The sequence below is a fragment of the Taeniopygia guttata genome, chromosome 2, assembly GCF_048771995.1.
Source record: "Taeniopygia guttata chromosome 2, bTaeGut7.mat, whole genome shotgun sequence".
Taxonomy (NCBI): domain Eukaryota; kingdom Metazoa; phylum Chordata; class Aves; order Passeriformes; family Estrildidae; genus Taeniopygia; species Taeniopygia guttata.
The window spans coordinates 113,586,845-113,609,208 of record NC_133026.1 but is presented as its reverse complement, the minus strand read 5'-3'; the positions used below and the strand labels follow the sequence as shown (position 1 = coordinate 113,609,208).

At 40.6% G+C, this 22,364-nt stretch overlaps 1 protein-coding gene across 1 annotated transcript; it reads left to right on the top strand.

Moving 5' to 3' along the window:
- The first annotated feature begins 5,885 nt into the window (after positions 1-5,885).
- Positions 5,886-8,808, top strand: MOS (MOS proto-oncogene, serine/threonine kinase). Its single transcript, XM_030266221.4, has one exon. It carries the CDS (start codon positions 6,026-6,028, stop codon positions 7,073-7,075), a length of 1,050 nt encoding a protein of 349 aa, XP_030122081.4. The 5' UTR covers positions 5,886-6,025; the 3' UTR covers positions 7,076-8,808.
- Positions 8,809-22,364: the final 13,556 nt, after the last annotated feature.

Here is a 22,364-nt window from a genome sequence, read left to right as displayed (position 1 = left end):
AGCTTTCTCTACTCCTAATAAAGATGTAACGGTATTGCCTGGTATTTTTATCTTTCTATATATTTATTTATCTATTGGTCTGCGTGTCCTCAAGTAATTAACATTTTCAGAGAGATCAGTATTTGTAAAAAATATAATGAACAATTCTGTTCTTCATTGTCATCACTCAGCCTTTTCTCATTTGGGGATATTTGTATCACAAGATCACCAACTACAAAGCTAGTTTGCCTCAGAGGGGACTGAAGAGACATCAGCTGCCAGCTGAGCTCCCAGAAAACAGGTCTATGGTAGTGCCTGCTGTGACTGAACTGGAAATCATTTGAATTGATCCCTTGATATTTTAGCCGTGGGGCTGATTCTCACTGTTGCACTGAACTGCCACGTACAAAGAAGAATGGTTTAGTGTCACTTTCATATGTCAGATCTCTGCTGATGAGTGTTAATTAGTGCAGAAAACCTGGAGAGTCACAGTTCCTAAAAGTCAGTACATTGCTTAAACTCTGGTGAATGTTTTGTGTGCACATGTATGTGTGCATGCATGTATGCATGGGAAAGTAATCCAATCTGGGAAAGCTGATCAATTAGTTCTAGGTGTTGGGTTTTTTTTTTTTTTTTCATTTTCGTTTCCTCCAAAATGTTTAAATGTAAAGTGTTTGTATTTTACAAATCCAAAGTGAATCATGTTGTTTATTAAGGTATCCCCAAGTTAGCACAGTGCGTGGTTTCCCAGGCAAGCTGTCAGAACTTCTCCCAACTACTTGATTAATCTATAAGAGACAGCAGTTTATCTAAAGGGTGCACAGACTCCAGTGAGGAAGGTGTTTGTCAGCTGTCCTTGTGTAGTCCTAGATACAATTTCAGCAGAAAAGCTCTGTAGGCTGTGCCTCTGAAATTAGGCTCAACTCTGGATTACTGGCTTTTATGTTAAATTGTTACACACATGGTCATCGGTAAATCCTTAAAGTTCCTTCACAAGTACTTACATTGAAAATAAAAATAAAATACAGGCTTTGTATGGTTTAGAAGTTTACCATAAGTGAACAACATTTGAGCTGTAACATAAGACTATCAAATATCAAATATTCATGACAAATAAACACAGACTAAAGTCCCAAACTTTCTGAAGTCCCACCTGAAAATTGTCTCCTTTCATTTTATCAGTGTTTGACTCCTTATACCAGTGCAATATTACCAGGTTGCCCCATAGTTTATATGCTCTGTTCAGCTTGGGCTGAATTCAGCAGTATTTTTACAAGAAAGTTCTGCTTACTCACTGCAAACCTTGCAATAAAGTACTTGAATTGTGTGACCCATTTTAATGTTGGGCTTAAAACCTTTCGACTTAAGGCAACCTCTGAGAATTTGCTGTGCCCCACTAGAGTACCCAGGCCATCACTTCGAGCCACCAAATTCAGCTGATTCTCTTGCCTCTTCCCCTCTACAACCCTCCAAAGAGGTGGTGTTTGCAGGAAGCCACCACATTTGCTATGGCAGTGTATTTAATTTACATCACAGAGCCGGGTGTGACCTGCTTTAAAGGGATTGTGCAAGCTGCTGGGACAGACTCACCCCTTTAGGCACCAGTTTAGGCAGCAGCGTTAAATTCGTGTACCTGGCAAAGCAGCAGCCTCCCAGCACTGAACAGCACTAACGTTACCCCCTGGGTCCTTTGCTGTACATGATTAATTTTGCTCATTAAGCATTGAAGCTGTTTCCCAGTCCTTAAGCCACAAATCTTAAATTCTACCACTATATTTGGCATCTCCTTGTGACCCAGCAAAGTCAGCTTTGCTCCAGGGGCAAGACTGCAAAACCAGTCTAGGACAATTTGGCTGAAAATACTGCCCGTGAGGTGCCTGCCACATGACAGCAGTCAACCTGCCAGTATAGGTATCAGTCTTTGCATGGCCAGAAAATACTGCTGAGGGTGAGAGCCTGTATTTTACACTTCATTGTCCTTATCCCTAAGTTTGGACTCTTTTAGCTTGTCACAAGGTGCTCTTGAAATTTTGGTATTAATCTGCAGCAGCAGGTCTCAAATTGTTATCCCTTGGTCACCAAGCCCCTTGTAAATTAGCTGTGAAACCTCACCTGCCTTTCCAGTGCCTCCAGTTAAAACCTCAGTATGTTCAGGTAAGGAGAGCTGTTGCTTCATGCTCTTGAGCACATGGAGTAATCTTAGTGTGAAGGGAAAAAGCATCAAACAGCTGTTTGGCAATGTGTCTTTGAAACTCGATCTTATTATTTATAAACTAGGGTTTAACCTTTTAAGATGTTTATTATTTTTATGTCTCAGCAGTAAAACAGCATCACAATTCTTGCAGATGTATTTTTTCCTTGCATTTGGGTTTACCTTTCACTGCTTCAATGAAAACTTGCTTCTGTTTGCGGTTCCAAGGTGTCATTTGTCTCACCAAAACAGCCAAACTCTGAAACATGAACTGGATTCTTTTTTGGCTTGTTCTTGTAGAAAAAAAAAAAAAATTGTTAATCAGTGCCTATCTTTAGAGCAAGTCTCTGCAGGGACTGGCTCCACACAGTGCTATCACTTACACCTGTGCAATTGATCATATCAGAATTCCTTTCAGGCAACTCTGCATATCATTTGATGTCTATGAGGTGTGGCGGGAAGCAACACTTAGACTATGAAACTCTGTGCATGAGGAGAATGTGGGTTCATCATCAAATCCTAAACTGAGATCAGAGGGACTAACAGTAGAAGAAGAAAAAAGAAAACTCTTGGTTACAAACAGTGAAGAAAACCTCTCAGAAGTCACTAAACCACAGGCTATGGAACTGTCTTGCTTTGAGTAGGACTGTAATTTAAGTACTGAAGAGCTACATTTGGCTCCTTTAGGAAGGTTACAAAGTAACCTAGTAGAAACACAATGCTACCTCTGTGTTGGGAGGCAGTTCTTAGAAGCCGCTGGATAGCCAAGACTTCAAGGGATTGTTACATAGTGCAACCACTAAATGTACAAATAAGGTAATCATTGAGGAGAAGTATATTACTATACACTCCTAAGCTCTCTGAAGTCAGTTCTAATTCCTAGCCCTGTCCTTCTCCTGTTTTAGACAAAACTGGCTGTTAACCACAAGAGTGATGCACCTTGATGAAAACAAAACTGGTGTGTGGTACGTGCCCTCTGTTGTGCTGGGTTACATCCATGCCAGCCCTTTAAGGCCCTTTGTATCAGGGCTGACTTCTCCTGTCCAGTGACCAAACAAACAGCAGTAGGAACTAAGGACAATGGCAAACAAAGAGTTTCTGTACTCCTGATATGCAAGTGAAATACGAGTGGGGGAACCAAGTGAGATTCTGTATTCCTTCTCATCCAGAAGCACAGACTAGGTTGGGCAGCTGGTGCAGCACTGGATGCACAGGTATGTTTTACTTGCAGAAATAAAACACAAGCTTGGAACAAACTCATTGCTGCTGCAGTTTTTTGTAGCTGTGACATTTTGGAGCCCATGGGGCACAGACTGTGTGCTTCCCTCCTGTCACTTGTAAAAGCTCCGATTGCACTCTGTACTGATGACTTCTGGCTCCTACAGCTTCCTTTTCCCCTCATGCAATTTCAATCAAAGAAATTTGGGAACAGCCCTAATCCTGTCTATTTTTTGAACATAGATTTTATTGCTGTTTCATAGCATTTACAATCATCAGAAAGGCTGCTATAGATGTCAGCTTAACAGGCCTATGCTCAATCTTTTCATCCACACATCCTTCTACCTGTGCCTCTCCACACTCAGCTTTCCCTTTGAACTTCACTGCCACCATAACCTGGTGAAAACAGGCTTGGAGAACTCAGAGCAGAAATGTCTTTCTGGTGCTTTTGTATGCTTTATGGCACAGCGGCCCACTGAAGAATTGGAGCCCTACTAGCACTCACAAAACAGGCATAAAAATATTTTCTCCCTCTTGTGTAGCTTCATCCACTTTCTGCAGCTTTTCATTTCCACCACAGCTCAGCTGCCTAGAAGACATTCTCTGCAAAGATTAGAAATGAACACTTCTGCATACAGGCTTAACATTGAAGTGCTGCTTAGGAAAAGAAAGTTAATATCTGTTGTCTCCATGGCTTATTTCACTGTGTATTTAAAACTAAAGATCTTCTGGTCCTCCCCCACCCCCAAAACATCCCTGTGCAACTGATGATGAGCCAGAGAAATGCCCCGAAGAGGGGGTAGCAATAGGATATTACTTGACTGGCTCCTGCTGTCCAGTGGAAAGCTCACAGGGCGTGGTGGTCCAGGGGCCTCTTGCACTGCCAGTCCCTTCTGGGAGGGGCCAGGAAAGAGGAGCCTTGCGTTGCCAGGCAGCCCCATCTGCAGGAACTGTCCCACCCACGGCCCTTGGAGGTCTCTTGGCATCCCTTAGTCTTTGGGCTCTCACTTGTTAACACGTCTATTAGCATCTATTTATCTAGGCCTTCCTCAGCCTGTTTCATACTGCCAGATGATAACCCAAATTCTCCATTCCCACTCATCTGTGGTCCAAGTTTGTTTCCCTGTGAATTGGTGCAGCAAATTTCTCCTGATTTTCCTAAATCTCAGTACTGGGGAAGGTCTCTGTCACTGATTCACTGAGGAGTGATGTCTTTGAGACCCCCTGGTCCAGCTGATTTAAAGTTCAGGGAGGGTAAGGAGATCACTTTGGGACATCAGATTCGTGTGTTAGGGTGAAAAACCGAACTCATCTCAAGGAGGAGAACACTCCAGTTCTACTTGCACGTGGTCTGGGTACCCTTGAAACCCCCTCTCAGCAGCCTGTGAGCTACATTACACACATCCAGATTAAAAACAAACAAACAAACAAACAACCCCCCCCCCCAAAAAAAAAAAAACCCAACCAAAATTTAAAAAAACCCACTAGGACTGCCTGCAGAGTCGCTGCTGCAGAGATATCCCTCCAGAGATAAACCCTGTAGAAAGAGGCACTGCCAGTCTGAAGTCCCATGGCAGAATCTGTACTGAAAAATCTGATATCCAGAGGAAGGTTCTGAAGAGTGAGGAGGTAGGAAATAGCCTCCAAGTTTTCCAAGATATTTGTCAACATGTACAGAAAGACACTGGAATATTCAAAAATCCTTAAGTGTATAGGTCCCATAAGGGTGATCTGCTATCTGGCAGTACAGCTGGTACCAAACACTATGGCAATTAGCATGAGCACTGCAAATATTTGAGAGGGTCAAAATTTAATAACCCTTTAAAAACCACATGAACCACTAACACAAAATCATGTTTCTTTGATTTCTGCCAGAACAGCTCTGTAAATTCAGCAATAATTTTTCTAAGAATGATCCAGAAATAAAATACACACCTGTAGTACTGCGTGGGCTGTGATGGGGAAATGACCAATTACTAATGTGTAATTCTAGGTACTGTATCCAAAGGATGATACAATACCATACAATCATTTGTCTTTATGCTGTTATTAAGGTTACGGTACTGCGTGGGCAAAGCTGAGCCCCCAAACCAGTCCCCTTGTCCCAGTCATGTTTAAGTGGTAGGGTCCTACAAACACAATTGTATATTTATGCCTGCTATAGCATTATCAAATATTAGCACTCACCGCTTCAGCTGCTTCCACTGAGAAAGACTTTGAGCTGTTTAATGCACCTGATGCTGATCATTCCTGCCTACAGCCATGGTGAAATTCATTCACCAGTCACTGCTTTATTTACTCCTGGGGCATTTTGCTAGAGGCATTCAATGGGCAGAACATATTTCTTTTTCTTTTGAGATTAGAAATGATGTGAAATACTTATGAGTTAATAATTTTTTAGCTTTAAATCCTTTAGCCTTGACTTTCTAGAGAATTGCTTCAGGGCTGGAGAAGAATGTTTCCAGGTGAACCTGATTTGGTTCTGACAGTTGTGACAGATGCAGTTCATTTGGGGGAGGGAGGGAAAATGGTGAAGGGAGGATAAAAGGCTTTGGAAGCTGGTTTAGAGTCCTTTCTGTCAGAGAAGCTTTCTAGTCTTCTGTCTTAGTAGCTGCCTGTTGTTTTCTCCTTCATATTATGCCATCACCTATTCCACTTAATTGTTTTCTTTCTTTTGAGTATTCCCCCTCTGCGAATTTGCGCCCCTGCAGCAGCCCTTTAATTATCCCTGGCAAAGACAGCAAAAGCTTTCTGGGGGGAGCTTCTTCAGCCAGGACTCGTCGCTTGCCCTCACGCTTGTCCTGGTGCTCCATTGACTGGGAGCAGCTCTGCCTCCTGCAGCCTTTAGGATCTGGGGGCTTTGGCTCTGTCTACAAAGCCACCTACCATGGTGCAACAGTGGCTGTGAAGCAGGTGAAGAAGAGCAGCAAAAACCGGCTGGCATCGCGGCAGAGCTTCTGGGCTGAGCTGAACGTGGCCCAGCTCCAGCACGATAATGTGGTACGTGTGGTGGCTGCCAGCACCTGTGCCCCAGCCAGCGAGAACAGCCTGGGCACCATCATCATGGAGTACGTGGGTAACATCACTCTGCACCATGTAATTTATGGCACTGGGGGTGCATGGAGACAGGGGGAGGACGATGAAGAAGGATGTGGAAGGAAGGCCCTGAGCATGGAACAGACTGTGTGCTACTCATGTGACATCATGACAGGCTTAGCCTTTCTGCACTCACAGGACATTGTGCACTTGGACCTGAAGCCTGCAAATGTTTTTATCACTGAGCAAGGAGTGTGCAAGATTGGAGACTTTGGGTGCTCCCAGAAACTGGAGATGGGCTCATCCCAGAGCGCCCGTGTTTGCCAGCAGGGGGGCACATACACACACCGTGCCCCTGAGCTCCTCAAAGGGGAGAGGGTCACTGCCAAAGCAGACATCTACTCATTTGCCATCACCCTCTGGCAGATGGTCACGCGGGAGCAGCCGTACCTGGGCGAGCGGCAGCACGTGCTCTACGCCGTGGTCGCCTACAACCTGCGCCCTTCGCTGGCTGCTGAGGAGTTCCACGGGTCACCAGCGGGCCAGACTCTGCACAGCATCATCAGCTGCTGCTGGAAGGCCAATGCGGAGGAGCGCCTGCCTGCAGACCAGCTGCTTCCCAGCCTCAGGGCCCTCAAGCAGAGCCTCTAGGAAAACTCAGGAGTCTTTATATTCCTTTTGATGACTTTTCTTTCCCTCTACCCTTCCTTTGAGCATGATTAATTTAGCCTCTGTGTGATCTGATTGTTGCTGGTTTTATACTTGGAAAAAAAAAAAGCCCCAAACTGTTTTGATATAAGAATATTATAAATAAAGAGATTTAGTGAAACTGTGGGGTTTTACCCTGGAAGGGGATAGTGGCAAAGATGAAGATGTTAGTGGACATGATTTCTTTCTGGTTGATGTGTTGTGTGCTGCCTTGCTCACTGGGAAATGTGATGTGCAGAAAAATTGTTGGTTGTAAGTAAGTGAAGTACAAACAAGGGTCTGGTTTTGAAAGGTTCTTTATACATAATACCTTTTGGTATTTTTAAAATGTCAAATATGAGTAGTTCTTGACACCAGCTAGGGTAGTACATTTGAGCTTTTCCTGTTCATTTACCAAGGAATGAGTATGTATTACAAATCAGTGAATGCAGAAAAATAAATACAGTGTCAGTTGTCTATTTAACTTGTTCTTAGATGTACTTAATTCCAGTAAGTATGCTGCTTCCGATATGGAAAATGTGAACTACTCACATATTCCTTGAATTAAAGAACCTTTTTGTCAGTCTAAGGCTACTAAGACTAAGAAATTGCATTAACAACCTATCCTTTTTATAATATTTCCCTGCTACTAGTCGTGTCAGTAGCAGCTTGCTAGTTGAAGCACTGTAAATTTTGAAGCATTATAAGATGATTTTGTACAAAATAGAGTTTTAAAAAAGGGGGCAAAAGAATGGCAAAGTGAGGATTATTTTGCTTTATAAAGCATGGCTCAGTATTGGACAAGATACTGGAAGTACTGAAAAGGAAGTTTGCTTACAGCAGTAATAATGTTCCTCTGCTGGAGCTCAAAGCACACACTATTGAACTATCCTGTGCAGTGCTTATGTCTTATCTGCTATCTTTCCTAATCTGGTTGTAGTGTGTCTGGGAGAGGAAGTGCTGTAGGCAATGCTGAAGACAAAAAGCTCTGATCCTTGACTTATCAGAAGAGATAATTGTACATCTGCACCCTTATCTGGAGCTGCCTGCTGTAGTTGATATTACCTTTCTGCTCAAAGTCTCTGCTTCTTTTTAAGACAGGAGAAAGAGTGATGTTTCAGTCAAATTGTTTTTCCTCTTTACCCTTCCTCCCCCTTGCTTCCATTCTGGAAAAAAAAAAAAAAATCCCATAGGAATTGAGCCAGTTTCCTGATTTCTGACACACATCTGTTCTTAGCTCCGTGAAATCCTGGAAATGAGCAACTATGTGAATTTGAGATGATTCTGTAGGTCTTTATGGTATTTGGGTTGGTAATTGAAATTAATGGTTTATAAAGCATATCTAAGCTTAACTATTTCTTGGTGTTCTGTCCCCCTTAAGTGGAAATTGAAAATGCTGGCTGGAATAAAAAGCCCTGAAGTAAATTCTGGAAAAAGTTTCCCGTGTTTCTCTGTCAAAATAATTATGCTACAGAACCAGAACTTTTTTTGTGTGTGTGTGAGTGTTATATAATTTATTTAATAAAGAAGTTGTTTCATAGAAGTTATCATAATAATCAGTTACCTTTTGAAATGATTAGCTAAGGGCATGCAAGATAAAATTTTAGATAAAGCCATTGCCGTGCCTCACCTTAACATCAAGCAATAAAAATGTTTCTGCAGCTTTCAAAAGAATAAAAAAAGGAATTAATTTTTAGTAGTTCCTGAATGCTTGTGTTGTATTCTTTTTGCGAATCTAAGAAGCTTGCTGCTTATACTGCTAGAAACCGCTGATTTTTTGCTTAATGATACTTTAGCATCAACAAGTGCTACTTGAGCCTCTGTGAAAAATCAAGCACCCTTCAAATTCTCTGTTGTACTTGACAGAAGGATACTGAATGGCCAAGGTCTACTCTTGAAGTATAATCAGCTCTGCAGATGTTTCTGTCAATTTTATGGAGTTCTCTTTTGGTAGTGTGAGAGAGAACTCTGCCCAGCACTCAAGATGTAGGCACACCATACTCTGCTGCCAGAATGATGGTCTCTTTTTTATTAACTTCAAAGGTTTGTTTTGTTTTCTGATTGCTAATGAGCTCTGAGTTAATACCAATCAAGAAATATTTCAAGCCTAACAGCTCAGTATTCTTGGTTCCAAATGGTGATGGTTAGTTTGCCTGTTTGCCTCACTTTACACCAATATACCTTGAATTTCTTTCTGCCAGTTTGCAATTAAATAACTTCACCATCAGCAGATTTATCTTCTGGCTTCCCCTCTTGTACTTCATTTCTGGATGCGCTGGGCAGCAGAGGATCCCTTGAAACACTAGTGGGCACTTTCTCCTCCTGAGAGCACTGACAGTTTTATCCCCTATCTTTTGACTTATCCAGCCCCGGGTTTTCTCTCCTAAATGTGACTGCTTAGTACCTTTCAAAAGTTTGTAATGAAGGATTTTTCAAATACCGATGGAAACCCTAAGGGAATATATCAATCAGTGCTTTATCAACATGCTGTCAGTGCTTCTAAAGAATTCTAATACAATCCAACACAACTGTGAAGTGCAATTCTTCCAATGAAAGCAATATTGGCTTCTTCTAAACACACCATGTCTATGTATCTGTTATTTCCTTTAATATAGAATCTGCTGAAGTATCTTGTACAGATGTCACTTGTGTAATTAGGAAATGTATTTTTTAAATACTTCCCTGGGATATGATCCTGGAGAGAAGAAGGGCCAACAACACCTGGTTGATTTTCAAGGATTGCCTTCTCCAAGCTCAACATTGGTCCATCCCCATGAGCAAGAAATCAGGTAAAGGTGACAGGATGCCTCCAAGGATAAACAAGCACCTCCTGATTAAACTCAAGCATAAATAATAAATATGTAAGAGTTGGGAGACCAGTGTGGGGTCTGAAGCAAAGGAGATTTACTATTGGTACAGAAGGATCATGTTAGGGAGCACTGAAACAAACATAGGCCCTGATGGGATGAATTCACAAATGCTGAGGGAGCTTGCCAATGTCACTGCTAGGCAACTCTGGGCTGTCTTTGGAAGGTCATGGTGCTCAGGAGAGAATTCTGAGGTCTGAAAGAAAGCAAATGTAACTTCTGTCTGCAAGATGGCCAAGAAGGAGGGTCTGGAAAACTTACAGTCAACCTCATCTAAATCCCTGGAAAATTGGTGTAACAAATAACTCTGGAAATCAGTGCCAAACATATGAAGGACAAAAAGTGATTTGGAATAGTCATCAGGTATTGGTGAAGAGGAAACAATGCTTGACCAACCTAGTTGCCTTCTGCCATGAGACTACTGGCTGCTGGAGGGCAGTGGTGGTTGCTCATCTAGACCTTAGGCTTAGGGAGCTTTTTAGCACTGTTTGTCATTGTATCTTCACAGAGAAACTGTTGAAGTACTGACTAAATAATGGAAACTGAAAATTAGCTGTGCTACTGGGCTCAGAGGGTTGTGATCAATGACATGAAGTCCATTGGGAGACCAGTCATTAGTGGTGTATCCCAGAGATTGGTACTGGGCCCACTGCAGGCTAACATCTGCATTAAAGGCTCGGATGATAGGATGGAGCACCCTCTGGAAGTTTGCGGGGGATACAGAACCGGACAGTCAATCTCTTGGATGGTTGTGCTGGTGTTCAGAGACATTACCAAGCTGGAGACATCAGCTGATGGCAACCCGTGCAGGGAGCTGCAGCGTCTGGTCCGTGCCCCAGGACGCACCCGGGGCCAGCCGGCTGGGAAGGAGTTTTGCAGGAAGGACCGGGAGCTGCTGGCAGACGCCGGGTTGAACACGAGCGAGCAATGCACCCTTGCGGCAAAGGCGGCCAACAGCATCGGGGTGCTCCAAAGGCTGCTGCCAGCTCCTCCAGAGCACGGCTAGAGATTATTCCCCGCTGTTCATTCAGCCCCGGTGAGACATGGGGGCAATGCTGTCGGCTCAGGGCTCTGCCGGAACAAGAAAGTCATGGATGTACTGGACCGGGAATGCAGCAAAGGACCATTAAGTTGATCACAGGATTGGAACCTCTGCATGTGAGGAGAAACTGAGAGATAGGAGTGTTCAGTCTTGAAAAAGAAGGCTCAGGGGGATTTTACCAGTTTGTAGAAATACTGATGGGAGGCAGTAAAGATGGAGCCAGTGTCTTCTCAGTGCTGCTCAGTGACAGGACTAGATGTAATGGACACATATAGAAGGACAGGAAACCCCATTTAAATGCAAGAGAAAATATTTTTACTGTGAAAATGGTCAAACACTGGAGCAGGTTGTTCTGAAGGGTTAAGGAGTCCTCATCCTTGGAGATACTCAGAACCCAGCTTAACATAGTACTGAACAAGCTGCTCTACTTGATCCTGTTTTGGAGGGGGTTGGACTAGACAGTCTGCAGAGGTCACTTCTAACCACTGAAGTTCTCCAATTATAATAACATTTATAGATGTTTGAATTTCAGACATCTCCTGAGTTTTCCTACAAAAATCCTTCTAGCATGAGCCTATTTTGTGTTTCCTTCAGGAACAACGTACATGCAAGGATCACTCTGCTTCTTAACAATGCCTTTGTTATCTTGGAGGAGAAACAGGTTAAAATGTATAGCTGGGAGTAGTCTTGATCTTGTTTTTGTTTGTTTGTTTGTTTTTTTGTTTTGTTTTTCTTTTAAAAACCTGACATCAGTAGACCTGCCAGAGAGTCTTGGCAGATTTCTTGTTCTTGATATTCTGAAAATAAAAAAATATGGAGTTTATGTTAGTTCCTTGAAGGTTTCCTTCCCCTCTATTTTATGTATGTAATCCACCAGACTTTTATCCTTTTTGTTTTCTTCATCTGGACCCAGCTTCAGGTTTTTAAAAGATTCTTTCTGCTCCTAAAGCTGGAATGATCTAATGAGTGTAGCTGCACTTTGCTCTTAACTTTGTCACACTTGCATACCTCCAAATAAACTGTTAGTAGAAGGCACATGATGCTAGCAGAGCAGTTGCAGACAACTGTGTCACAACTCTAAGGGGATTCTCTTAATCCAGATTTTTCCCTTTCTATAAACTCGTTTTGTCCTTTCTCTCTTCTCCCCCATACATATGTATGCAACGCAGCTCCAGATGGTTAGTAAGACATGGTTATAAGTTATAAACCTTAAGGGCTACTTATATCTAGTTTATTTATTCTCTTTGTTTCTGGAACTGATTGACAGTAGCTTGATCAGCCTAAACAGAAGATTTATTGAAGTATTGCAGAGATTCAGATAATGCAAGTGTAAGTCTAGGAATGGTGGTATTGGAATGTCCTTGACAGCCAGGTATGCTCTATTCAAGGCATGGGCTATCTGATGCTAAGAACATTTAATAAGAATGTACCTCCTCAAATAAGAATCACCACTCATCTTGACTGTGCTGGGGAAGGAACAAAGCCTCATTTCTCCCACCTGGTAAATGGAAAGGTCAGACCTTTCTATTAAGATCAGATCAGATCTTAAGATCAGGTCAGATCTGCCTTACTATTAATAGAGTTTCACAGTTTGATATAATTATTTTCCTTGGAAATTCAACTATTCTGGTGTTTAGTTTAGATAGTTTATTTGTTTATTTGTTTTGAGTTTTGTTTCTAATGTGCTAAGTGATGTTTCTGGACCGTGGGATGCCATGTTCCTCTAGCCAACTTTTCAAGGTGAGCTGCTTTTTGTTTTGTTTTATGTTCTCTGTCCCTAAGCAGCACAAGCTGCCTTTCAAACTTCCCACTCTGCAGCACTGAGAACTAACTATTCAAAACTGGGTAGGTCAGCTCCTGCCTCATTGCAGTCTGGGGTAACCATAGCCTGCATGGAAACCTCAGCTCTTTTTCTTTAATCTCCCAGTATCTAACTACCAAACCTGGTTGCATTTCCTAATTTTGGAAAGTACATATAAAGAAGATACTGTAAAGTGCTTGCATTCTCATGGGTACTGACCAACAGCTGTACCCCTGAACATATTATCCATATTAGAGTGTTTTTATTTTGTGCTTTCTTGGTTATACAGACAGTATTGTCCACTAAGGGAAAGCATGAATTAAAAGTTCTAATTCTGGCCTTTTTTTCTTTTATTTTATAAAAATGGGCAATCACCATTCCAATCTTCCCTGACACATCTCCTTCCTCAAATGGGCACATGTGTAAAACTTGACAGGATGCAGAATGTAGAAATGATTTTATGTAATTTTACCTAATTAAAACTGAATCCCCAGAGAAGAGCCAATACTAATTAGTGCTGGAATGGTTTTAGGCCAAAATTATTTTTTTTTTCATGCCTTAAAATGAGAAGCATCTTCTACATGCTATCCTGAGTTATGCGAAACACAACAATTATTTTAGCAGTCGAGTGATTACAAGAAAGACAAGATGGCTAGAAGCATGGGAACAATGCAATTATAATAAACAGTTTCGAGGAAAAATGAGAAATAAGGAAAAGAAAAAGCATGGAAGCCTATGATTACGTATTAATCTTCAATTACTATAGCTATTATTGAAGGCTAAGTGTCTTTGGATCCCAAGTAGAAATATCAAGAGATATCTCATGATAGGTTTTAAAAGAAGTTAGCATAAGATCCAATGCTTGATGCTATGCTCTTTATTTGACTTGTTCTGTTGTTTGCTCCTCCTTTTACATTTTTTTTAAATTATGCTTTATCTCAATCCAGAAAGAAAGTGATAACATCACTATTTTCAAACAATAAAAATACTACGTAAGTTGGAAGGGGGCATATAGTCAATTCAGAAGGTAGGATGGGAAGCATGAAAAAGTCTAAAGAAGTATGAGTTGTTTCTGTATTCTGTGGTAAGATATACCACAGGAAAGAAAACAAACAAAAACTATTTTACACAATACACCACAAACATTTGTAAATTCAATGGGATTTAAGTGGATTGTTACTATTTGACTCATGTATCAATTTTTGCAGTGTTAGTATCTGTGTACATAATTTCACCTATTACAACGAAGAGGAGAACAGGGATAGGAAATGGTTATTTTTAAAATTAACTGTGCTTGGAATATTCTACTTTTACTTTGTTCTAGCTATTTATCTGCTGCACATACCTTCATGCAGCACTCAAAGAGGCTCTTTCTATGCTTCAGTTAACCCAGCTGCCAAATATTTGTCTGCCTGTCAAAGAAAAGCCTTAAAACCAGTTAAAGAAGGCAAATGGAACAAAAAAGTTTACTGGCATCTATCCCAGTCTGCCAGTAGCTAAGGATGCCATGGGACAATTTGACAGTAGAGGCACCACCACCCACCCCTGGACTTCTCTGAGCACGAGGCTGAGTTCTGCAGTCGACCCAGCCTGAAGTTCAATAGCCCAAGTGTTCAGCAGAGCAGGGAGGTGATTGCATTTGCCTTTGCAGGGCACCTGGGATAATAGGGCAATTCATAACTTAATAAATATTCTACTGCACATGTGCCAGGCTACAAAGAGCAAAGTAGGCTACAAATTGGAAATGTAAATGTCCAGTTCTTTTTAAGTCACTCCCTCCACAAGGGCAGAAGGAAAACCAGTTTTATTTTCAAGCCATGAATTTTTCTCGACCACTTAAAAATGGTGAAAGGGTTTTGATTCAGATATAGAACAAATTAAGCTGGTCTCAGAGGCAAGTATAGAAAGTTGCACCTGAACAGGGATTGTAAAAAAGCTGAATGCAAAAAAGGGAACTGATAGGCTGGGGAGGCTGGATTACTTTTAATAGTAGTTAATGGTATATATTACATAATACAGTAAGTTTAGAGAGATACCATACACCTTTTCCACATCCTTGTTTTTCTCTTATCCAACAGTTCCAATAAAATGGTTTACAGATAACACAAAAGCTACATGCAAAACTTTTGAAGGAGTGTATCACAGCACTAACATGCAAACAGATGAATGTCACACTGAATTCTCTTTGTTAAGAAGGTTACAGAACTCCAGACCTCCCTAAAGTTGTCAATCCTTGTACAGCTTTTGGGAGTGAAATGATGCTATTAAATGTGTTCCATTTGAAAGGGGAAAATGTGATATTACTGAAGTTTAATAAATCATTCCAGCCAACAGCTGACTTTCAGAGGAAACAAATGTAGTTAGTAGTACATTTTAAATAATGTTTTCTTGGTTGCACTGCTTGTTTAAAAAGTTGTATATTGAATTTCAAACATCATTTGAAAAAGTGTCATGATCATAAAAAATCAGCACTACCTGACTGATCACAGCAAAAGAGCCATTTGCCTGGGGAGACAAGGGCTGGAGAAGGCAAGGAGATAAACCAGAGACAGGGAGAGAGGAGACACCCCAAAATCCACATCTATTTGCTACAACCCTTTCAATCAGTGAAGCTCTCACTGAGAAGTAAGTTTATACTGGCATGTGGCTTTCTGTGTTGTATGTTGGAGATACCTGCCCACTGGACTGTCAGGGTCCTGCATGCCTTAATTTAAGGTCTTGAACTAGTGCTTAACATCAGACAAAGCCACTGATTCAGTTCAGAGTGGTCAGTGGTCACCTGTTTCCACCAGGTCAAAGTAGTCTCTTGGTTTGTTGAAAGGAGCACACACTTACTCTTGCTCCAAGTCCCCAAAACCCCCAACTGCTCTTGAAAATGTGTTTAATTTTAATGGCTCTGCAAGCCATTACCAGTGCCCAGGCTGCCTGAGAGGGTTTTAAAATTTCCTTTTCTTTATGATTGCACTAATTATGATTACTTAGTACTATATTTAAGTAGCACCAATGACTTAGCAATGTATGCTAGTACACAAGTAATGGTAGATTTTTCATTGGAAAAGAACTTTCCCTTATATACAGAAGATTTTTAAGAATAAAAAACTCAGTTTTCTGCATCAAAGGTGTGTTGCTGCTTTTGCCTTTTTTTTTTTTTTTCCCTAGGAAAAATGAGAAATAATTCCTAGGTATTAGCATAAGCATTTGTTCCTGCCAGAACAAAGGGATTGGCTCTACCTCACACCAGGGACATTTCACAAGAGTGTATGAGAATCAGTTATTCCTCTGAACAGGTAAGGGACTCTCAAAAAGGAAATACACCTGTAGCAGTGTGGTAAGAGGCTATAGGTAGGATACAGTGGCTGCTGGAAGCTCTCAGAAACAACTTCCAACACTCATAATTATTGAAACAGTATTTTTAAACATACGTGTTTCATACATAAATTGAAAACCCGAGGTCATAATGCTGAAAAAATGACAAGTATTAATATTTCTGATTATTTTTCAGGGGACATAGGTACCATACTCACACCCACCTTCTGTGTTTACCACAATACTTAATTTTATTTGCCTAAAAATGGAATGCTTGACCACAACCCTAATAAATCTTAATACTATATTTTCCTCAGTTTTAAACCTGTAGGAAATACTGTTTCCCTTGATCTGGAAGACCTGTTGCTGGGGATTTCACTGTGCAGGGAGGCAGGAAAGTCAGATGTGCAACCATTTGCACATTAGTGCACATTAATTTACATATAGTTGCTCTTATGTTAAGTGATTACTGCAGGGGAAAAAATATTCTTCTGTTTTATATCATTTCCTAGGGGAAAAATATAGCAAACTATATTCCACGTTTATAACCACATTTTGTAGACTGGTGTGAAAGGCCATGCACAAACCTCATTTTCATGAAGTAGGAACTCTGGCACACATTTAGGTGAAAGATAATTTTAATAGACTTGCTGTAATCTTATAGTAAGATGTTCTCTTAAACAAAACTTCTGGGCCTTCTATGAATGATATTTCAAACTCTGTGGTTGTTGCTCCTCCTCTGCTACTGCAACCTCGTAACTTCCATGAAGTAAACTGCAGCTGCCACTTTGCCACATTAGCCTTATGGAGAAGTTAGTAAATCCTTTGAAACCAAAACTTCTTCATATTCGATGCCTCTTGGATCACTTTCATGTTATGTTGTGGATCCGACCAGCTGCTCTGAGCAATCACAGCGTGATGATTTCCTCAGTGGCTACTAACTCCCGTTTCTAAAGCACATCTTTAACACCACAGTATCTCCTTTAGTTCCAGGTCCTAAGTTCTATGTTACTGTTCCTGTTTCTGTCAGGTTTTGAGTAATTTAGCTTGGCTAGTTCACAGAGGGTCAGGTCACAACAGGAGAAGCATTGCTGAATTGGCTTTAATCTTTCTTTCCAGATGCCAGGGTTAGGAAGGGCACCTCAAGTCCCAGAGAAGGCTGACACCTGGATGTAATCTAGATAAAATTGCAAGTTGCAACTAATATCCGACTCTAATAGTCCTGTAACATCAAGGTGGAAATCACCCATTGCTTTAAGTCTCTTCATCATCTGTGCATTTGCTAAATTTTGTGCTTGCAAACATTCACCATCTGAAAACTCATTGTATCAAGAATATCACAAAAGGACACTAGTCCTAAAGAGATGAGGAAAAACTTTTCACGGACAAAAAAATGCAAACATGAGGGAGAGATGCATTCTGTATCAAGAGAAATTTTTCTTCTAGTCATTAGGCAGTGTGAGGCCAGAACCATTACTTAAATTATCCCTGTTCCATGACAGAGAAGCAGCACAAGCACCGTGAAATGATTCCCTACTACTCTGTCTCGCTGAAGAATTACATTAGATTAAACTGGCCTTTGGATGGAAAAAAACATGACCAGTGACTTCATAACTGGGCTCTAAAACACATGGGCAAACATGTATATGTGCTACATGTACTGGTGAATAGAATTGCTGTAAAATTAAACACCATTTTTCCCTCCAGGACAGACATCCAACCATGCTAATACCCTGCGGCTGGCAGCTTCCCGCAAACTCTTTGCAGGAGGCAGACCTGAGGAGGAAAGACAACTCCAAAGTCTTTCATAGCACAGTCTTGTGAGACTGTGTGTATGCACCAGTGTGTGCCACTTGTTCCTAAACACTGTCAGTACAAAGCATCCATAGAGAAGCCAGCGAGGTAAGAGCAGCAAAACAACCTGTGTCCTGGAAGCCATTTCTAATTCTGATGTTAAAACAGCTTTTTCTGTTCAATGAGTCACATGGGTATTATTTGAGTAGGTGCAAGTTTTCAATGTGTTCTATGAACTACTGCAGTCTTCTTGAACTATTTTCACAGAGTGAAACAGATCACAACAAACAGTGCCAAGTAGTGCTGCCTCAAGTGGCCAAATCCGGATGGGAGAGATTTGCGTAGCTCATTATTTTTTGTACTTGATTAACTTTTCCCCACATGAAGTCATCTGAGGTGATGTCCAAACAAAAACTGGATGCAAAAAACCCCACAGTTCTGTTTGTATGCCCACTAGTTCTGCTTTCACTGGGCTGATGCTGGGGGGTTTGTACAGGAATTGCATGCCCCCACTCTTAGAAACCTGCCCTGGATAACAACAGGTGACAGAGTAGAAATGTGAGTATAAACAGTGTGTGTGAATAGAATACCCAAACTGGCATGTTCTGAGAGCATGTTGCCCGCAACCTGGTAACGCAAAGAGGAAATTAACAATAACAAAGCTTGCTTAAAACAGTGACCACCCAGATTAAATGGTAACCAGGGAATTAGATTAACAAGAGCCTTTGGGAGGAGCAAGCTTGAAAAGCAGCAGACATGGTAAGTAGCTGCCATCCCACTCCTGGTACAGACTAGGGTGGACTGGCAGGATCCACTCCCTCTGGTATGTAGAATGGCTGCACAGGCTTCCAAAAGTGGGACTGTGTATTGTAATGCACATTTGTTGCAAGAGAGTGGAAATGCATATAAGAAATGTGTGACTATGTAAGTGGGATCAGTTGTAGAAGGGTATGAATCTTGTAGGTGCTTACCAGCAGTTTGTAAGCCTCTAGTATTGAGATTTCTGTTGTAGTGCTGATACTGATCCACAATTCAGTTCATTGATTACCAGCAAATTAAATATTGCTAATCAATAAACCACCTTGGTTGCTATCAAGGCTGTGCGAGTCATTTTCTGCCAAAGGTATTTTTTTCATTATTGCGAATTTGACAGAAGCATCACATCTGCAGAGCAAGGAATGGAGAGAAAACAAAACAAGACATTCTTCCAGGAAAGCAGAGAACATGTAATTCATCAGTTTGAAAAAAAATTCAAGATTGAACTAGAACAGGATGAATTCAAATATCCTCCTGAAAGCTTCCCAGGGGGATAATGCTATTTCAGCCCCAAGTGTTTGAAGGTATATTGTAATGATGTATCGAATCACATATTTGATGTCACTAGAAATGCTGCAGCATATCAGCAGCTTTGTATTTTTTGTCATAGTGACCCAGTTCAGAAAAACAAGGCAAAACAGGCTGACCAGGGAGAAGTTTTGCTCTAACCACATTACTATTAGAAGCCAGATGTATTACCTGCCAGGCAAATACCACATATTTAGAAAGAAAGAGCTTGTGCTGATGACAATGAAGTTCAAGTTATGCACTTGAAAACGTCTCCCAACAATCAATATTTGTGGCAATGTTTGTCAATAATAAGGGACTCCATCAAGGCACAGTTGCTTTTTCTGAATCACAGACCTAGTTCATGTTTTCCATGCTTACATGAGGACTTTTTAAGATAAAGAGAGCCTATTATTTTGATGGGTGGTTGCATTTTTATATGTTCAGCTTTATGCTAGAACTGACATGAAAATTTAGAAAATGGAAAATGGACAGGCTAGGTGCAATATGAGAACTCCAGCTGTGCATTCTGTCTGCCTGCTACCTGCAGGGAGCAGTATCAGTTAGCAGCCACTCATCTACACAAATCAGTCTTTTAAAGGGGGGGTGTTCTTTAGTTTTTTCTGAAGTTCCAGTAGCTCAGGCACTTGTAGAAAAAACTAATTGCTGAGCAAAGAACTTGGACGAGAGTTCTGCAACATGATACAACTGAGAAACATAACACAAGAAGATCAGCAGATACCTGCAATTAAGACCAAGCAGATAGTGTAGCCTTTCTTAAAAGAGTTGAAAAAAGATTCATTGGATTTCTCCTGACTGGTTTAGAGACTCAGCCATCTATTGATGACCTTCGTGGAAGCCTGCTTTGTATGATCCTGCTCCACAGGTATTTGAAGACCGGAAGCTCAAACAAAACCCTTAAAAGTGTGTTCAGATCCCAATGACCTTGGAGAAGGAAGTGATTTACAAGTAAATAGCAATATGTTCATCACCACTGAAAGCAAATACTAGAGGTATTAGGCTGGCATAACCAAGACAGCTTCCAGGGAGCTGCACACAAGAATTAACCACAATGAAAAGTGATTTAAAGAAGCTACCGTGAGGCCTGCCAAAACCATCTATAGGCCACCAGTGTGAAATAAGCAGAATAATTCTACTCAAAAAAATGGATGGTGTCCTCAACCCAAGCTGCAAAGCCTGGGGAGTATGTCTGTCATCTGACCCAGCCAAAGGTGCATCAGAAAGTTTCAAAGTTCACCAGAAGACAAGAAAAATCTGCATTTCACTAAGTTACTACATGAACACACTCCCGTCACATAGACAAACTCATCCCAGAATCTACTCCTCTAAAGGAAAAACTAGTCAAAGGAAGAGAGAAAAAAAATCCCCAGTAATCTGTAAACCCCAAAACAAAAGCCAGAAAGTATCATGAAAGCACATGGACTGGTACTCTGCATGATAAATCATTAAATTAGGTATCAAATTGTTTTTGCTACAGACTACTAAGTTATGTCAAAAGCATGTCTTGAATCTTAATAATTTATCTTCTTAATTACTCAACATGAGGGAAACATTCCTGGAAGCTTCATCTAAAAATCACAGGCTGTTGGGTATTAATTTAAGTCACAGAATCACTATCTCTTAACTAAAGTTAGCATTGTCTGGGGAGAAAAACCTACACAAAAAAGCAGTATGTAATCAAAGGAAAACTAGTCAGAATACAAAATATGAATGAGAAGTTAAGAACGACAAAATACAAGATAAACAAAAAGGTGTATTTAGAATGGCTTTTTACTCACATGAACGGCAAGAACGAGCATTTTTTAATATATAGCGTATTTCAGAGAAAACAGAAAGTTTAGATAAATTTCTGTTGGACATTTGTGATGAAAAACAACATATATCAGAAAATTCCAACAATAGCCATGGTAAGCCTTAAACATAGGAACAGAAGTGAGGCAGTTTTTAAATCAGCAGCTCCAGATAGCCTGCATCCAAGAATTTTAAGAGCTGGCAAAAGAGACTTGTGTGCTGTTAATGTGGATTTTCCATAAGCTCTGAGAAATCTGGGGAAGCTCAGGAAAAAAGAAAAAGAAAAATCTCAGAGAAAGCTGAGGTAATGCCAATACTAGGAAAATAAGTAAGAAAGGAAAAAATTCAGGAACTTACGGTCAACCTCACCTTAATCCCAGGGAAAAAAATCCAAACCCAAACCAACTTCTTCATACAGGAGTAAGAAATAAATGAGCAAATTGTACTTAAATGACACAGCTTTATATGTATGGAAAACATAGCTTTTTGGAATTACTTAACTTTTTTTTTCTCGTGCAATTACAGCATTTGGTAGATAGGATCAGTGTTGATAAAACACATTTGCACATTGACTTTTTCAGTAGGATACAGAGAAACTGGCACCTACAGTTCATAACAAGCAAATTAAAACTAAGGCTACAGGTCGGTATCAGTCAGACATATTTCTAATAGAATCCCACAGGAATTAGTTCTTGGCAGCAAGATATTCAGTATTTTATCTGGAAATAAAGTTTACTAAGAACATTCATAAAAGCTCTAAGTAAGCAGTGCAGCAAGGCTGCTGATCGGGAACCATATGGATTACTGGAAAACTGAGTACTTCAGCATGATCAGTGTGAGGTCATGTACTTAAGAGTGATGAATTTAAAACACTTATAGATGGAAAACTTCCTCAGGAAGTAGCTGGAATAACTGGTAACAGAATAAACATGGGTTACTTGCATATGAGTTCAAAAATAGTATATATGTAACTGTTAAATGGCTCCAAAGCAAACCACCAGAACCAAATTATGTTTTCATTGCAGGGTGGAAGAGACAAGAGAAACGTGACTATCATCCAAACACATTTTTCAAGTTCTGATCTCCACTGGCAAGCGACATTGCTGCATTTCAGGATACAGCAAAAGGATGACAATTATTTATCCACATTTTTTGGAGCTACTTTATTATAATACAGCCTCTAGTATTTTCAAAGCAGATATTAGAAAATTAGAGATTTCAAAGAGTACAAATAATCCAAGTGCAAACAAGCCTAAACAATGGAATAGTTGGCATATAAAAGTTAACTGCATCACATGAGGTTTAAGG

Bases quoted from the DNA above. Each gene is read 5' to 3' on its own strand.
- MOS (XM_030266221.4), top strand. From the start codon at position 6,026: ATGCCATCACCTATTCCACTTAATTGTTTTCTTTCTTTTGAGTATTCC.